The following is an 18,334-nucleotide window of genomic DNA, read 5'->3' as shown; positions in this document are numbered from 1 at the left end:
ATACTGACACAGTCATGAAGGACTACAACTTTTATGGGCACATGACAGCAAAAATGTATTTTAATTCAGAAATTGCAAATCTGTCCATGATAGAAGGGGTGTAAAAGATTGAATCCATGCATATTTAAAAAACTGAGTAACACGTAATTGACTCGTGTGTCAATAATTGAAAACATGAGCACACAGATTTGATCTCAATGTTCACTGTAAACAATTAGACATCCAGAGACATTTAAAAACGGACATTTAATGCAGTTTTGTATAATCACACACACACACACACACACTGCCTGCAGGGTTTTGGCTTGCTTCCGCTCAGTGAAGCACATTTTATACAGCAGTATCCCAGAAATTACATTTATGCATTATTCACCTCCCTCACACACACATGCACGTGGTCAAAACACTCCGCAGATCCTCCATTAGAGCAGAATTAAAACATCCATTCCATACGTACAGTACATTACCTTTACACATCATCTAGAGACACATGATGCACATAATACATGATTTACAGGCTGAATAGAACAGCAGTGACGTTTGTGTGTATATATACACACATCTAGAGCCCCAGATCTCAGAGAAGGGACCAGGTGTAAAGCTGTCAGGTGTACACACACTCAAACACTGACGGATGTGACATATCCATTAAAATGTCACTTCCAGAATATGATAATATCAGGACAGGGGGATGATTACATGACTGACCAACTACACACACACACACACACACACACACACACACACACACACACACACACACACACACACGGTACATATAGTTGAAGGTGAATGCATGGTCACCAAAGGTGAAGGCTGACCAGAGACCTCATAGGCAACAGAGATAGCCTCGACTATCCGCTTGCTTAATGACTGCTTGGATGCGAAAGAAGGACGGTCCTCAGATCCGTCTTCTGCTTAGGTGGCTTCGGCCCCCATGCTATCTGAGGGGGGAGGGAGCCCTAGAGCTCTGAAATCTCAAGGTCCTGAAACCTCTCGATGACCATTTTCATAGCATCCCCGAAGAGGCCAGGAGGAAAGAGCTGAGTGTCAAAAAAAGAGGCTTTGTCCTTCTTTTTAATATCCGACAAGTTAAGCCAGAGATGCCTCTCCGTGGCCACCAGGGCAACCATAGATCAGCCAATGGCTCTGGCCGTCTCCTTGGTGGCCCAGAGAGATAAATCCTTGGCCCAATGCAACTCTTTGACTGCGTTGGGCCCCATTCCCTCGACTTCTTCAAGGTCTCTCAATAGGTCGGCCTGGTATGCCTGCAGAATTGACATGGTGTGCAGACATGTTACTGAGTGGCTTGGTGGGTAGCGCCGGGGCCTTCAGGTACGATGACGTGCTAGGGGACAGATAGCTTGCAAGCATCTGTTTTACCTTGGGCATCGCCCCTTACTCTTTCAACCCCCTGATATCAGAATATACGTGGACCTGAGGGCTGAAGAGATGGGACGAATACGGTTTATTCCATTATTTAGACCTCGAAACATCCTTATGGAGGTCGGGAAAGAAAGGAAGGCCCCGGGGTGGGGGTAACAATTTTAGGGACAGAAAACACTCATCCAGCTTGCTTCTTGGACGAGCGCCCTGTTTCTCGGCTGGCCAATCGATGTTCAGCTTAGACACGGCTCGAGTTATTCCTCCACCAACTCCCCATTTGCCGGGGATAGAAGTGCTAGGCTCCCAAACAAACAACACTCCCCACCCATAATAAAGCGAGGGCAGGGCCATAATAACTTATCTAGTGATCCTGTTACAATATCAGGACAGACAATACTAAATAAGACTGACAGTTTTCAACACAGAGCGCTTGCCGAGACATTCTGGATGTGCTTTCATGCTTCCTTGTTGTGGCGTCACATGCCCGTGACGTCCAGTTTCGCCATTGGACTGATCTCACATACATGCTTCAGACACAATCACACAGAGGGGTTTCCAAAGTGTCAATACTATGATGCAGCGCGAGTTCCCTCTAAAGGGAAATGCCATGTCACAATATTGAAAATATTTCCATTTTTAAACCATGAAGGCGAGCCAGTGGATTTCACACAAGCAATGTGCAAACTCTGTGCTAGAGTTATGCTGGCAAAGAAATCTCAAACCCCAGGCAATTATTCACTACAGAAAGTAAAAACTGACCGAGCTTTTGGCATCTAACACTGCATTAACGGAACATATACTCTTAGAGACAATGAGAGATGAATCTAATTTATTTTTATGATATTTCTCTTGTGGCCCATAGTGAAAAAATTAGAAGAGAAGTATTTTGTGTTAAACAAGTTGTTCTTGAAATGAAGAGCATGCTAATCTAATTAATCTTTTATTATCCTTGCCTTCACCCTTGCCTTCACCCTGAGTGACGGTTATGCATTGATGCCCTATACAATTATTGTGGGGCAAATGAAATGTAATATTCATTTAATAATAAAAGTAGGCTAATAATAATAATAATAATAATAATAATTTATTAGGCCCTGCATGCCTGTCCTTTACGCCACTGTAAAGGGCTAAATGACGTCCACCAGGCACGGCATCAAAGCAATTAACTGTTTTATCCAAATCCACATGAATGGCCCGTTCAATATTCAGTAGTCTACTGCAATGTCCGAGAGTCTCTCCTGTCTCGTGGTGTTTCTCATGTATTTTTTCTGTCAGCGCTAGAAAGAAAAATGTCTTTTTACATGATGCGGTGTTCATCGGCGCAGTCAAGATTAACTTAGAGGTTGCCAATGATTAGACTGTGGACTTGCTTTGACTCTCTGAACAGTGAGTCTTTATTGCTTGTGGCATAAATATGGGGGGCCTCCCCACCAGTGTCGCCCATGTGTTTACTCTCTCTCTCTCTCTCTCTCTCTCTCTCTCTCTCTCTCTCTCTCTCTCTCTCTCTCTCTCTCTCTCTCTCTCTCTTTCATATATATATATATATATATATATATAAAACAAAGTTTGTTTCTAGAGGACAATTGCATCATCGTCCACCTTAAGTATTGCAGATATATTAAATATTAAATGCCCCCAACTAAGCAAGCCAAGGCAACAGTGGCAAGGAACCAAAACTCCATCAGGTGACAGAATGGAGAAAAACACCTTGGGAGAAACCAGGCTCGGTCGGGGGCCAGTTCTCCTTTGGCCAATGAACAAAAAGTGTGTGATTATGATTCAGGCAGCATTACAGGTCAGAAGTCAGATTGGATCAGAACATTCAGAATATTTATCCAGTTCCATCAGGTTGGAAGTCAAAGTCATCACGCCGGTATGGAGACGAGTTTGTTGAGGATCAGTGCCGATGGCTGTCGTGTCGATGAGGCCTTCACAGGGCTGATGAAGCTGGCATACAATACTTATAACCAATACTTATTATACCATGGTTAATGGAAACATAGTCAGACTATTAAAGGGATAGTTCACTTTGAAATTAAATTTTGGTATGTTTTAGCTTACCTCAAGGGCATCCAAGATGTAGGTGTCTTTGTTTCCGCAGTAGTTTCAATTTTGATATTTTTAGGTCAAACCGTTCTTGTCTGACAGTCAGATAATGCAGGTCTGTGGTCACTGTCTCAAAGAGCATGCACAGAGAAGTCCAAATTAAACAATTCCCCATCGTAAGTACACATTGATGGCCTAAGACACGAAACGAGCGGTTTGTGTGAGAAAATGAACAGTATTTATATAGTTTTGACCTCTTGTACACAACCGGCGCTTGCACAGACTTAGCCAGAACGCGCACACGTCACACACCAGGAAGCGCGCGCGCCCTCAGATCACTTGGACGTGGCTGTGTATAAGAGGTAAAAACGATATAAATACTGTTCGTTTTCTCACACAAACCGCTCGTTTCGTGTCTTAGGCCATCAATGTGTACTTACGATGGGGAATTGTTTAATTTGGACTTCTCTGTGCATGCTCTTTCAGATAGTGACCACAGACCTGCATTATATGACTGACAGACAAGAACGGTTTGAGCTAAAAATATCAAAATTGAAACTACTGCGGAAACAAAGACACCTACATCTTGGATGCCCTTGAGGTAAGCTAAAACATACCAAAATTTTCTGTGAACTATCCCTTTAATTAATTATATACATTGCACTTTCAGAGCTTTTATACGCGCTTTATATGTTCCCATCCAAACTGAATGGACCAACTATCAGCGCAATATGACTGGAGTCTGGTTTATTGTGCATTCGTGGCGCGCAAATCACCGTTAACCAGCGTGCTCCAAGATTTGTGCAAGCTGTTCCTATTCCGACGCCAAAACATGCCAAGATGTTCAAACTACGCTCTTGTTTAATACACTTGTTGGTGACAAATCATTCAGTGTACTTGGCATTGATGATATCCATAGCAATAGCCAGCACAAGCCAAAAACTATACTCCTGCAGACTGTGTTGAGTATGTGTGTGTGGTAGATTCTTGACATAAATTTAGCACACATACAACATCACAGCACAGCTAAAGTAAAACATGTAGTATACTGACATGACAGGAGACAGGAGATTTCAACATGAATGTTTGGTCAGGTAAAAGCATGTCTTGATCTCAGTAGTCTCTCCTGCGAGGCTGGAAATATCCGCACATGTGCTGACGCTGCTCATTTAGCACAGCGGGAGGAAGAATAAGGCAGACAGACAAAGAGAGAGACGGCCAAGAGTGCAGATTCATGCTGAGAGGAAAATAACATGTATCCCAACATGACAGATTTTTCCTCAAACATGTAGGCTTGCCACCCACTGAGGCTTCATTTAAGCTGCCGGTGAACAACAGGCTCGTGTTCATTCAGAATGTCACGAGAAAACAGAAGCAGTGTCATACAGAAAACAACCAGTAAAAAACATGACTTAAAGGTAAAGTGTGTAGTTTTTGGAATGAATACTTGTGATTTATGCAAATTCTCCACCAATTTGACAAAGCATTGAATTGCCATGAGAGTGTGTTGGAGTCACCCATATTATCTATATTTGAGGTGATGACATTTCTATGGACCAGTTTTCTTCCGAAAAAAATGATCTAGTTATTTTTGCAATATAGTGCTGCAGGGATGACATATTTTTGTAGGCCAGCTAGCAGCAGCCTGGTTCCCTCAACAAAAAATCCAATAAGATTTTCCCATTGGCTTTGGTTTAATGCAGACAGGGCCGGATAAATCATTACTATTGGTCACCCTCTACATCAGTCTGTGGGGTTTGCAAGTATAACGAATGAAACATTAAAAAGAGCTTGTGACTAAATCTAGTAACTCCATTGGATCTGTCAATCAAACCTCATCTCCGCCCTGTCTCTATCGTGAAGTTTGGAGTTGCACCGTCTCTGCTTGTTTGCAATGTAAGGGTAAATAAACAACTGGTTCTTTTAATAAGTACAGCGTTTTCTTTCCTCAAGAAACACTGTATAAACACTAATGTTTTATGCATTTGAGGAGCGGAGAAGCGTGTCTTAGTCTAGCTTTTGTCTTAAGTAGCCTGTGCATAGCACTTCATATTTAATAACATGAGATTTTGGCCAAATGACAGAAAAAATGGAGCGCCCATATAGCTACAGTAAACTTTATAATCTGTAAGTTCATGAAAGCGTAATGCAATGCACTTACTGCCTCAGATGCATCCGTTCTGACAGAAAAAACACACACATTCGCTGGACAAAAACTTTATAACTTCATTTGAACTTGGAAAAATGTTAATAATATAATGACACATGCAAGTATATGATCTTTTATAAAGGCACAATATCAACTTTGACAACACAGTGTTTAGTTATTTAAAAATGACAGTGTTTTTATTTATATTTCCAGAAAACTAGCTGTTATGGTCATACATAAAACTGCCAGAAGTTAAAGGTGCTGAATGTAAGTTTTTGACTGTAGTAAAGCATAAAAATACCATAATAGGTTTGCAGATATTTTGGAAACATTCTGAGTCCACATACTCGTTTCTCTAAAACACACTTCTACAGCCAGTTCTTTTACTTGGAAATGTGCGTCCGGTGTCGGAATGTCCGTTTTTGTTTTGGTTGTCAATTTACCCAACAGTATTTCGCCACCACAGGTTGCCAGCTGGCGGAAAACACAGCGTATTGCAGGCATGGAAGCCAGCAAACAAACTGGGTCAGAGGTCACAGATTCTACCCGACCTAAAAATGTTTCGGTATCCATCTAAAAATCTCTATGAACGAGAGCATATTAAAACACGATATCAACTCATCATAAATCAATAAATCAACTCATCAACTAATTAGTTTCCTCGCATTCCATTTTCAATTGCACTCGTTCCTGTTGTGTGTCCAGGCTAAACTCACATGACTTCAACATCACCATCATTACAACCCTTTTAATCTTTTTGATTAACTACGAGTTGGAAAATGTGAGTTAGAAGAGTTTACATGAGTATAATACAATGGAAAAGTATAAAGCAGACTAGTGAGTAGATGAGTTTACCTGTTCTGCCGATGACGTGTAATGTCCCTGTAGGATTCTCAAGCCAACCGCCTTCAAGACACATACAATCAGCGTATTACTGATGTATTTTATGTTGTAGAAAAAACATGAAAATATTTTGAAATTGTGTTAAACACGAGACCTTTTTTGAGGCATTTAACCAAAAAAGATGCTAACTCATTTCTGGATTTTAGGACTTGCATCCGTTGGGAGCCACAGAAATGACACATTTAATCTCTACAAGTGTTTCGTTCAGTGTTATTCACTGAGTTTTCCTTGTTTTCTAGGTATGACCTTGACTCAAAGAGTGAAAACCTGTCCAAACATGTAAGTGTTTTCTTGTAAATGTAAAACTGTGTTTGTTTGTGTGCCTGTTTGTGTGTTGGGTGTTATAAAACTTGTTATATTTTCTTCTTGTGTTACGTTTATGTGTGTGGCCCTATAGACAGCTTGTTTGACCTTCATCATGGGGGTTTTATCGTGATTTATTCAAGCATTTTCTGGGGCCAGAACCACAGGTCACACTATATCCCAGAGTGCACCTGTGGGATTGATGTTCAGAGATGCTCTCTCTCAGCTCTCTCAGGAGAATGTCTGCTTTTTCCTGCATTTCCATCTGCAAAACCTTCCTGCCACAACATTTGCCCACATGCAGCCTGTCATGAGCTAATCTAAAATAAGAGCATATTTTCATCCATATACTTGTTTTTTAGGCACTTTTATGTCACAGATGTTGATTACTATTGATACATATTTATTATTTTTCTTTATTAGACCCCACATTAATCAAATTAAAACTGTCTCCGTATTTTTTTCTTTTCATTCTTCCATTTACTTTTATTCAATCTAAAATGCCTTACTTATGTACTCCTGTACCAGGACTTTCACACACACACACACACACACACACACACACACACACACACACACACACACACACACACACACATACACACTAAAAAAGTATAATGTAAAAATATATAGTGGTGTAATTTGCTGTGGGTTAAAATATTGTATAGTTATTAAAATCGGTGTAAACTTATGATGTTAACTAAAATATGCAAACAAAAAGTAAAGACTTTATTTAATTATGTATATTTAGGATTGAATACATTGAATATGAAATATTCATTTTAAAATGTCCGCATGGGAAATTTGTATAGAGAGAATGTTGGTCAAATACCAGCTTACAGCCATAACAAGTTCACAACCCATTTGACTTTCATATTTCTGTCACATATTTCTGAGTGGATCTTATTAATACACATTCCTGATCTTATTGTGAATGATTCATTTGTCCATATTATATATTAAAAAAGAAAATCATCAAAATTCTGCCCCTGAAACAACTTTTCTTTTCTACTAATGCAACTAACGCTTTATAATATGATAAAGTAAGAGTAAGAATTATTATAATAGCTTATTTTTCATGATAAATAAGGGTCCATTTTGATTTCATGTTGATCTGTGTACTGAGATATCAGGCATCTTGGACTCAAACGGCCCAAATTTAGCTCCCATTCCTACCGTGTGTGTGTGTTTGTTTGCAGGACTTCCTGGGCCAGATGTACTGTACTCTGGGAGAGGTGGTGGGATCTCTGGGAAGTCGTATGGAAAGACCCCTCATGTAAGTCCTGCATTTGAGCTTCACACTTCTCTGAAACACAACATGTTCAAATATGATTTCAATTCTCACCTAACACTGGCTATCTCAGTTTATTTTACCGTCCTCAAAGAAGGACATTTTCACATTAATCGTTTCTGCATATATATTGTGTCTCCTAGCTAAACTGCAAAAAAAAAAACACATCTAATCTGAATCTGTTTTCAAAAATGGCTCGCTCTGAATTTACATATTAACCTAAAAACATTGCACATCAGTTGCTTTTCGATTATGTGAGGAAGTTTTTAGAACGGAGCTCCATTATATAGAATCAAATTACAAATTTGCTGAATTTACTACTGAATTTTCTTGGGGATCCTTTAAAATGTTTTACTATTGTAGCTTGAATGCTTTGAGAAGAGAGTTGTTCCTCTGTTAATAAGGGCCTGAGCAGAAATGGTGCGAGGATCCTCTGAGAATCGCTCTGTTTATCATCAAACTTGTAATGCGTATGTGGATTTACTTCTGTGTTGGTTTAATCAGTCCTGCGGTGTGACGCCCCCACAAAAGCAGCATTAATGAGCGTTAAATAAGCGACGCTTATTTGACTGGAACTGACTGTGTCAAAACAGCTGAATAAGTATCAAAATCTAAACAGCACATTTCAAATTACATACAAAATACCTTTTTCATGGACTCAAATTAATTGAGAGACTACAGAGAGTGTAATACTTTTTTAAATGAACATGTGAAGGCAAAACTCACATCTAAAATACTTTCCCATATACAAATATATATAAAAAATGACATTAACATTAAAATCTTGATGTTCATATCCAAGTCCATTTGTCAACTGCCCGTATGCAAACTGCCATGAAGTATGTTTATGTTTCCCCGTATATAATGTGTGTGTGTGTGTGTGCTGTTTGGCGACACATCGGGCGGTAATATAAAGTGATGTTGATCTGAGAGTGTTATATAAGCAGAGCTGCACTCACTCACTCATTCACTCATTCAGACCTCTTTGAACACTCATTTATTCATGTGCAGTATAGTGAAGTTGTAAATGCATTTAAAAGCGTTTATAGTCATAAGCTACACTGCATTACTCATGCAACTCTGAATTAATTTCATTCTTGGTCATACATGTTAAAGGGTTAGTTCACCCAGAAATTACGTTCATCTTCGGAACACAAATGATCTTTTTAATGAAATCTGAGAGATTTCTGTCCCTCCATTGACTGCTGCGCAACTACCACTTTCAAGCCCCAGAAAGGCAGTTAAGACATAATTAAAGTAATCCGTGTGACTCCACTTTTCTGTGAAAATATACCTCAGATTTCTTGTCAAGTCTATTTATATAGTCAATCTCGAAGCTCTTTCCCGTTTTAGATTCACACTGAAATGCTGCCGCTCGGTCTTTTTGCCACAGTGGGCGTAACTTAGATGATATAATTATTGATGATGTTATTTGCCATACGTCTCCTCTGAAAGGGAATGTCTGGAAGCCATACATGAGCGATCAGGTTCATTAAAAAAGTTGCTTGATTGTAGTTTGAAGTGGTTCTTAATATGATTAGCTTGTGGCTTCGAGCTGTACACGGGTAGCTTTGTGTCTCTCTCTTTCTCTTTCAATATCATTGTAAGTAAGTCCTGGTACCGGCTGCACATTAAGCTAATTTAGGAGAGTGCCTCAGAGGACATCTGTAGATTCACAGCAGATTAAAGACACGTCTTCAGTTAGCGTGGATCTGCTTCTCTAACCTCTGTAACATAACCCAGAACTACTTAGTGGAATTGAAACAAGCACTCAAGGCAACGCATAAGTAAGGGAGAAGTTTTTTCTCTCATCAAATTATCTTCAAAATCTTTCATCGTTCATCTTTGTCAGGCACTTGTGCAGGACGTTGAAGTGTTGGGTCCATACAATTTAAATCCAATTCCGGCGTGGGCTTCTTGAGTTTTGTCTTATATAAGAGCACAGAAAACACTCATGCATTCGCCTGTCTGCAAACACTCATTTATTTATGAAGCTCAGATTCATGCATTCATAACCGTAGACTGGCTACGAGCTCTTATTAATGTTCACTCGTTCACACAGTGAACAGTTGTACACACCCATTCATTCAACACAGTCGGCATACATTTACTCCTTTATTAGACACTAATATTCAAAGCAAGGTTTTGTTGTTTAGGATCAGTCCTCCTGGCTTAAAGGGATAGTTCACTTTGAAATTAAATTTTGGTATGTTTTAGCTTACCTCAAGGGCATCCAAGATGTAGGTGTCTTTTTTTCCGCAGTAGTTTCAATTTTGATATTTTTAGGTCGAACCGTTCTTGTCTGACAGTCATATCATGCAGGTCTATGGTCACTGTCTCAAAGAGCATGCACAGAGTCCAAATTAAAACAATTCTCCATCGTCCAAATTAAACAATTCCCCATCGTAAGTACACATTGATGGCCTAAGACACGAAACGGGCGGTTTGTGTGAGAAAACGAACAGCATTTATATCATTTTTACCTTTTGTACACAGCCACGTCCAAGTGATCTGAAGGCGCGGGCGCTTCCTGGTGTGTGACGTGTGCGCAGACTGGTGCATAGATGTATATACACTAGTTGTCGCCTTGCCTACGGCATTTCATTGGAACGAATGCCGTAGGCAAGGCGGCATCTATTCTAGTGTATATATCTATGCAGGAGTCTGCGTACACGTCACACACCAGGATGTGCGAGCGCCCTCAGATCACTTGGACGTGGTTGTGTACAAGAGGTAAAAACGATATAAATACTGTTCGTTTTCTCACACAAACCGCTTGTTTCGTGTCTTAGGCCATCAATGTGTACTTACGATGGGGAATTGTTTAATTTGGACGATGGAGAATTGTTTTAATTTGGACTCTGTGCATGCTCTTTGTGACAGTGACCACAGACCTGCATTATAGGACTGAGAGACAAGAACGGTTCGACCTAAAAATATCAAAATTGAAACTACTGCGGAAAAAAAGACACCTACATCTTGGATGCCCTTGAGGTAAGCTAAAACATACCAAAATGTAATTTCAAACTGAACTATCCCTTTAAGCTGTCAAGGACGTCCCTTTGTAGGGTTTGAACCGTTTTCAGTATTGGTCAGTTGTGTGCTTCTGAAGTTGAAGATGTCAAGATCAATGTTGTCATTTTTCCTTCTTTAGAGGCATTCCTGGGAAGAACTGTGGAAGTATTATTGTGAAAGCTGAAGAACTTGGAAATTGCAGGGTACGTCATCTGACTTTGAATGTCTTCTTCTCGTCTCATCTCGTCTTTTGTCTCATCTTGTCTCTTCTTGTCCCTTTTCATCTCATATCTTCTCTTTTCTCTTCCTGTCTCATTTGTTTGGTTTCCTCTCATATTGTTGATTCTTTTCTCAATTTCTCGTCTTCCTGTCTCGTTTCATCTCTTATTGTCTTTTTGTCTCTTGCCTTATTTCTTGTCTCATTTGTCTTGTCTCTTCTTGTCTCATTTATTCTCTTCTCTTCATGTCTTTCTTTGTCTCATTTATTCTCATCTAGCCTTTTTGTCTTCTTTTCTTTTCTCATTTTTCAGTATCTGTTTGTCTCTGCCTGTGCTGTTTGTCCTGTTTGCCTATTTTGAGTCTTTTCTTTTTTTCTTGATTTGTCTCTTCTCTTCTTATTTCATCTCATTGCTTCTTGTCTTGTTTCTTATCTCTTCTCATCCTCATTTCTTCTCAACTCTTTTCTCCTCTTTTTTCATTTGTCATATTCTTTTCTTTTCTTGTTTTCCTTTTTCAACTTGTCTCGTTTCTTCTTGTCCGGTCACTTGTCTTCTTTTCTGATCTCTTTTTGTCTCTTCTCTTCATGCAGTTTGTGCTTATGTGTGTGGTTTTTGTCTCTAGAAAAGTTGCTCAATCTTCTCAGTACATATTAGCTGTATGCCACCATTAGTTGCTAATGTGTTTTTTTGCTGATCAGGAGTCAGTACTGATGCAGTTTTGTGGCAACAAACTGGACAAGAAAGATTTCTTTGGGAAGTCAGACCCTTTCCTGGTCTTTTACCGTAGCAATGAAGATGGAACGTAAGTTTTTCATTTTTCTCCTCATTTTCCCTTTAGACAGTTCATAAAATACAGACATTCAGAAAATACAGAAATTCGGACGTCCCGGAACAAAGGTGGGTGGAGGGTAACAGATCCGGCATGTTAGTGGGACAGTGAAAGGGAACTGAACAGTCGGGTTTCCATCCAACTATTTTGATATGCATTTTCAAAGTGCTGAATGAAAACGGTTGGCATGGGAGGAAACTCTCAGAATTAACACAATAATATATATCACTAGACGCAGATTATCTTGAGTTTTGTGTTAGTTAAGATGCACATTAAGGTGATGGAAGCAGTTTACTCGCATACTGATGACGTGGTGTTAACATTTGCGCCTGTAAAACACCATGGCATTATGTATAAAGCCCAACAAAAGGTCTGACCTTGGCACATCCGTACAGTATTCGTAAGTTTAAATTCTAGCCATTTCATTTTGTGCGCAGGCGCTTCCATGTATTTACCGTATGGGCATAGCGCTGTTTAAGCCATGTGAGATATTTCATCAATTCTTCTGTGTCTCTTCACAGCATTTAATAAAACGATGCCCAACCATTTAATAACTCTCTCCGAAACAATGGACTTTATATAGATATAGATATAATGCGCATCATGTAGTGGTTCCATGTGCAATGATTCACCTTTTCTTTAGAAAGCACATACAAAATGTGAAACATTTTATTCAGTCACACACTTTTTAATGCGCATCTTATATTCCTAATAAATTCACGAGACGTTTCTTCTTTAAATGTGTTTCCATCACAGTTTATGCGCATTTAGTTTTGTCAAATAATAAAATGATCCACCTAAAGCGAGCTTACAACTTTATGCACATTTTGGAGATTTTATTCACATCTTGCTCAGCTAGAACTTGAAAAAGACGGCTCTGCACGCAAAGATTTAAAGAGGAATAAAATGTGAAAATATCTTTCAGTGGTGTATGAGATGAAACTGGATTTCAGAGGATCCAGATCCAGCTTGTTCCGACACAAATGAAGCCATGCTTATATCAGATGTATTCCAATACTACATTCTATTTTTAAAGTCTGATATTGTGGTTATGTTTGATGCCTCATTTAATATCTTGTGTTTGAACTTGGTCTCGGTCTTCTATGGCACTTTTTGACTCGCAGTAAATGATGCATGTGTGATATGACCCGTTTAAGACCCCTTTTCACACTGACTGTTTCTCATCCCCAATGTTGTGGTTCCTCCTCTTTGACGTGTTCTGTGTGTCAGATTTACCATCTGTCATAAGACAGAGGTGGTGAAGAACACACTGGACCCTGTATGGCAGGCCTTCAAGATCCCGGTCAGAGCGCTGTGTAACGGGGACTATGACAGGTGAGCGTCAACTTGGTGGGAATGAGAGGACTCAGAAACACAGAAACACATTTGGATCTTTTTGGTTTCTTTCACTTCCTCAAATGTGCACATTTTGATGAAAAACTAAAATAAATAAATGCACACCTGTATTATAGCCAGATCAATTTAATAAAAGTTTTAAAGTCGGCATGAAACAGAAATTCAGTGACTGAACTTTATTTTCCTTTTTTTGCAGAGCAATAAAAATCGAGGTGTATGACTGGGACAGAGATGGAGGGTAAGAAAAAAAACAACCATTCTATAAATACTGAAAGATGATGCATCAAGATATTGAACGAGACTGTGTATGTGTTTGTCAGTCATGACTACATTGGAGAGTTCAGCACCAGCTACAGGGAGCTCTCCAAAGGCCACTCTCAGTTTACTGTGTGGGAGGTGAGCCACTTTCATCTTTCTCATGTATTTTTCACACCCGCCTGCCTAAAATAGCATAAATGTCTTCTTGAACTACCCAAGACTTTAACGCAGACATTTACATTACTCCATGAGTGTGTGGTTGAGGCTTAAGGAAGTAACTAAAAGTAGAGAAGCTACTTGTTTCCCTTGTAGCATTGGGAAAATCTGATTAGAATTCAAACTCTAAATGTTTTCGTTAGCTACCTGAATATATACATATACTGATTTAATATGATATTAATGTCCAGATTTTCTAACAGCTTGCACCAGTGCAAACACTCTTTTGGTGTTAAAACTACTGTCAGGATTTACTAAAGACACGCAGTGAAGAATTAGCGCTGAAAAGTCGAGGACAGGGTTATTTATATTATTTATAAATATTTATATCGTATTGCATATGCATTTGTAGGAGTTTCCCTTCAATTTATGGGAGGAGAGTATTTAAATGAATTATGCAAGGTGATTTCCTAAGGTTTGCGCTTTTCAAGTACTGGTGTTTGCGCCACTATTTAACGCTCAAAAAAAGCATGTGTTAAACCAGACGCTCGCGCTGCTCTTGTAGATTGTGTTGGTCATTATGGAAATGATCCGGCTGTGTCTTTTCTTTAATGTGTGTGTCGTCAGTAGATCACGTGCAGAACTTCCACTCAGCGTTTTTTTTGGAATTGCACAGTAAATCTGGCCCTAAATGCACTGATATACAGTAACTCGTTTGCCCTCTTGAGAACTGTGTCTGCGCTTACTTACTTGCGTAAATTGTTTCTGGACTTACTGTGACATTTTGACCCCCATCCCTTTGAAATCTCATCTTTTTTCATCTTTTGTATGACCTCCACATCACTGAAGCATAAATCATGCCCATGACAAGAACACTTATCAAAAGCGGCCACTGCACAAGAACCTTAGATAACAGCGAGAGGTCTAGCAAACGTCTTCAAACCTTCATCTCCACCAAGAGCTTCTGATGATCTAGTTTTCACACAATCATTATCCATCATCACTGTCCAGATACTCTTCACAGTGGATTCATTTCTTTTTCCATGTAATTCATGCATTCTTAGTGTGTCTATATTCACATATTGTGGCAAAAGTGAGAATATGCTGGACATGATACAGAGATACATATATTTTGTAATAATTTTATTAAAATTAAGTTTAGTTGGAGCAATAAAAAATGTTAAAATAGAAAACTTAATAAATTATATATATATATATTGAAGATTTATGTATTTGTATTGTATATAAAATGTCCATCTATTTTGGATTACTCAGTTTTAACACAAACTAATAAACTTTGTGTGAGGCATATTTTCCAGTCATACATAAATGAAACGGGTAAGAAACGAGTAATATTTCTATAACAAGTTCTTTTAAACTGAAAGTGATTTAAATACAAAATAACCAAGTTTATATATTTATCATCAATGAATCCAATTTGTTTCAACCTCATACATTTAGACTAACTGATATTGCTTGTTCCACAGCTAGCCACGTTTTAACTGTTCATACTTTTTAACTGAATAAATTTAAATGATTTCACAATGAATTTCACAATTTCACAAACACAATGAATTTAATCAAATCTAATAGATCCAATTAGTTAATAAAAAATGTGCAGAAGTCTTACCTGTTTCTTTTATGACTGACAAATATGCATCACATTCAGTTTTTTAATTTGTTAAAACTGTGTAAACCAACTGAATGGAAATTTTATATGCAATTAAACATCATAAATCTTACATTTTGGGTCACCATTCTTTGAGATTCAACAACATTTCAATAACTTTCTGTGTCTGATTTTGCTGCCTTTCTGTAGGTGCTTAACCCCAAGAAAAAGAAAAAGAAGAAGAAATATCTAAACTCAGGAACCGTGAGTGCATTTTTAACTAGATCTTCCCGTTTAATTATCGAAGAAAAAAAAGTACTTGTGAAGAACAAAAGAAAGCAATACTTGTTTGTTCTAACAAACAAACATCCTTATTGGTAAGACTTCTTATAGAAGGTCCTACATTATATCTTCATAAGCAATGCACAATGCCTTCATAAGCTGTGCATATAAATATTCATAAATGTTGATGTAGCTCATCATTGGTCTGCTCTGATGCTGTGACTCTAGAGAGTTACATCATCACCCTGAGCATGAATATTGATATGACATTTATGATTAAAGTATGCATTGCTTATCGAAAGTGTGATGATGCCCTTTAGGACTCTACATAGGAAGTGTTACCAAACTTTCATGTCGACAGGTCACTCTGCTGTCCTGCTTCATTGATGTTGAGGTCACGTTCCTGGACTACATCAAAGGAGGGTGAGGATTTGTGTGTGTGTGTGTGTGTGTGCACCTGTACATCAATAAATACATTTTACACCATATGAAAGGTATAAATATAATATGTAAATATATAGGCATTTGGAAGATTTTATTCTGTGGTGAAAACAAGCTTCCATAATGCCTATATTACTGTTAATTATATATTTTTACTGTAAAATACAGTTATATATATTTTTATTTTTTTATTTTTTGTATAATTTTTTTTTTACTTTTTGTGTATATGAAATACTATGCAAAAATAAATGTTTTAAACAGTAGAATGCATGTACTTTTTACTCCAATGAGTAAATCAAATAGATTTTATTACTGTAAAACCATGTTTAATTTGAAAAGTGGCATCTAGTTATAGAATGAATAGATTCGTCGTTCTAGATATTTTGTGGAATTCTGCATCTCACATATTTAGCAAATGTGACGTCATCCGGGTATTCCATGCATACAGAAGTATGGTACGAACATACTCAAGCTCATCTACTGAGACTGGAAACTCATTGCTGTGCCTCACCATCCATTAATAATTCCCTCTTCCTTCCCCTCTCCTTTCTCCACGTCACACACACACACACACACACACACACACACACATACACACACACACATTCACAGGGAGTGCACTGCATTATGATGCTGTAATAAACTGAGCTATAAATAGACCGCTCTATTCTGAGAGACACAGAGACCCCAGGCACATGACCTGGCCTTCAAGCAGTTGAGCAAACACTGGAAATATCGGCAGAATAATTCAAAGGCTCTGCAAAAAGACTACTGTGGAAAATTCTTACAGACACTTAGCGAATATCGCTGTATATGCATTCTGTTGAACAGACAGAAAAACCAGAAAGCGGCAGAGACAATATTAGATAAACAAAGAGATGATCTCAGGGAATAATTTCCTTCATTTCTGCCCACAGATTAAATTGAGTTGAGACATAGTTTCACACAGTCAGCTCACTGGAGATTTCACTGAGGAGCTTTATTATGCTTTGATAAGCATCATATATTTTATGTTATGATACATATGTGCTCACTCTAGTGTTTTTGCTCTGTTCACTTGCAGCACTCAAATTAATTTCACGGTGGCGATTGATTTTACTGCGTCAAACGGTGAGTTTACATAACTGAAAAATTGCATTTCAAATAAAGAAAACATCATGTACATGTTATGATAATGGCTTATTTTGATCTGTGTGTATGTATATTTGAATATTTATGTATATATATATATTATTTATTTATTTGTACTTCTAAAAATGAAAGCTTTATTACTGCTGAACTTTCAAGAGATCATTATTTTCCCACCCTAGACCAAAGCCTCCCAAAGATCTAACAGTTGTGTTAAAAGTACACAGAATTTGTACAGATACTGTCAAAAAAATTCTCAATTAAAAGTCACCTCTTGAGTAAAAGTGAGATAGGATCCACATGTAATTATACTCAAGTATTTAAAAGTTCAAATTAAACACATCAAAAACAAGAGACGGTACAGAATGTCTCAAGCCCAAAATCACATTTTCTCATTGTTCTGACTATGTAAAACTCTAGGACACAGCAGATGTTAAACTAAAAGCAATATCCTCAATTCTGTTACCTGAATATTTTTAATAACAAGTCACATTTAATAACCAGTCGCATTTCTTTTTCAAAACATGTTTGAATGTACTCACCCTATTGCATTCAAAATGTTTGGAGTTGAATATTACAGTGTTAGAATGGCTAGAAAATATAATTTAATCATACTACATTATTCACAGTCAATATTCTTGCTTTGTGCGGTAAAACCAAAAATATCACAGATTATTTACCCATAATATTGAACTATTCAGATTAAAAGAGCTAACTTACTGGTACACAAAATGAATTACTGCTAAATACCCTTTGTTGTAAGTGGTCAAAATACACTGGTCAGAAAATGGAAGATAGATCATTATTTTTAAAAGGGGACATTTCACTGCATAACAAGGTTGAAAAGAAATCAGGTTACACATGTAACCCAGTTCCCTGAGAGGGGAACGAGACGCTGTGTCATGTTGTTGACGCTTTGAGAACAACATTACTGAAACCATAAATAGATTCCTGAACAGTGCGT

At 38.0% G+C, this 18,334-nt stretch overlaps 1 protein-coding gene across 2 annotated transcripts in view; it reads left to right on the top strand.

Moving 5' to 3' along the window:
- The window catches only part of cpne8 (copine VIII), a 56,606-nt gene that overhangs the window by 19,072 nt on the left and 19,200 nt on the right, over window positions 1–18,334 (top strand). The window contains exons 5-14 of one of the 2 annotated variants that reach the window (XM_079860175.1): window positions 6,724–6,763; window positions 7,987–8,063; window positions 11,233–11,296; window positions 12,010–12,113; window positions 13,371–13,475; window positions 13,693–13,734; window positions 13,817–13,892; window positions 15,730–15,783; window positions 16,163–16,224; window positions 17,306–17,352. In XM_079860175.1, the coding sequence (XP_079716301.1) occupies window positions 6,724–6,763; window positions 7,987–8,063; window positions 11,233–11,296; window positions 12,010–12,113; window positions 13,371–13,475; window positions 13,693–13,734; window positions 13,817–13,892; window positions 15,730–15,783; window positions 16,163–16,224; window positions 17,306–17,352 (671 nt within the window). Of the gene's footprint in view, window positions 1–6,723; window positions 6,764–7,986; window positions 8,064–11,232; window positions 11,297–12,009; window positions 12,114–13,370; window positions 13,476–13,692; window positions 13,735–13,816; window positions 13,893–15,729; window positions 15,784–15,901; window positions 15,958–16,162; window positions 16,225–17,305; window positions 17,353–18,334 lie in introns of those variants that run through there. The other variant, XM_079860176.1, reaches the window with a different exon arrangement.

This window comes from Squalius cephalus (assembly GCF_949319135.1).
Source record: "Squalius cephalus genome assembly, chromosome: 23".
Lineage (NCBI taxonomy): Eukaryota > Metazoa > Chordata > Actinopteri > Cypriniformes > Leuciscidae > Squalius > Squalius cephalus.
Note: the sequence above shows the minus strand (reverse complement) of the source record. Positions and strands in the feature narration are given on the sequence as shown.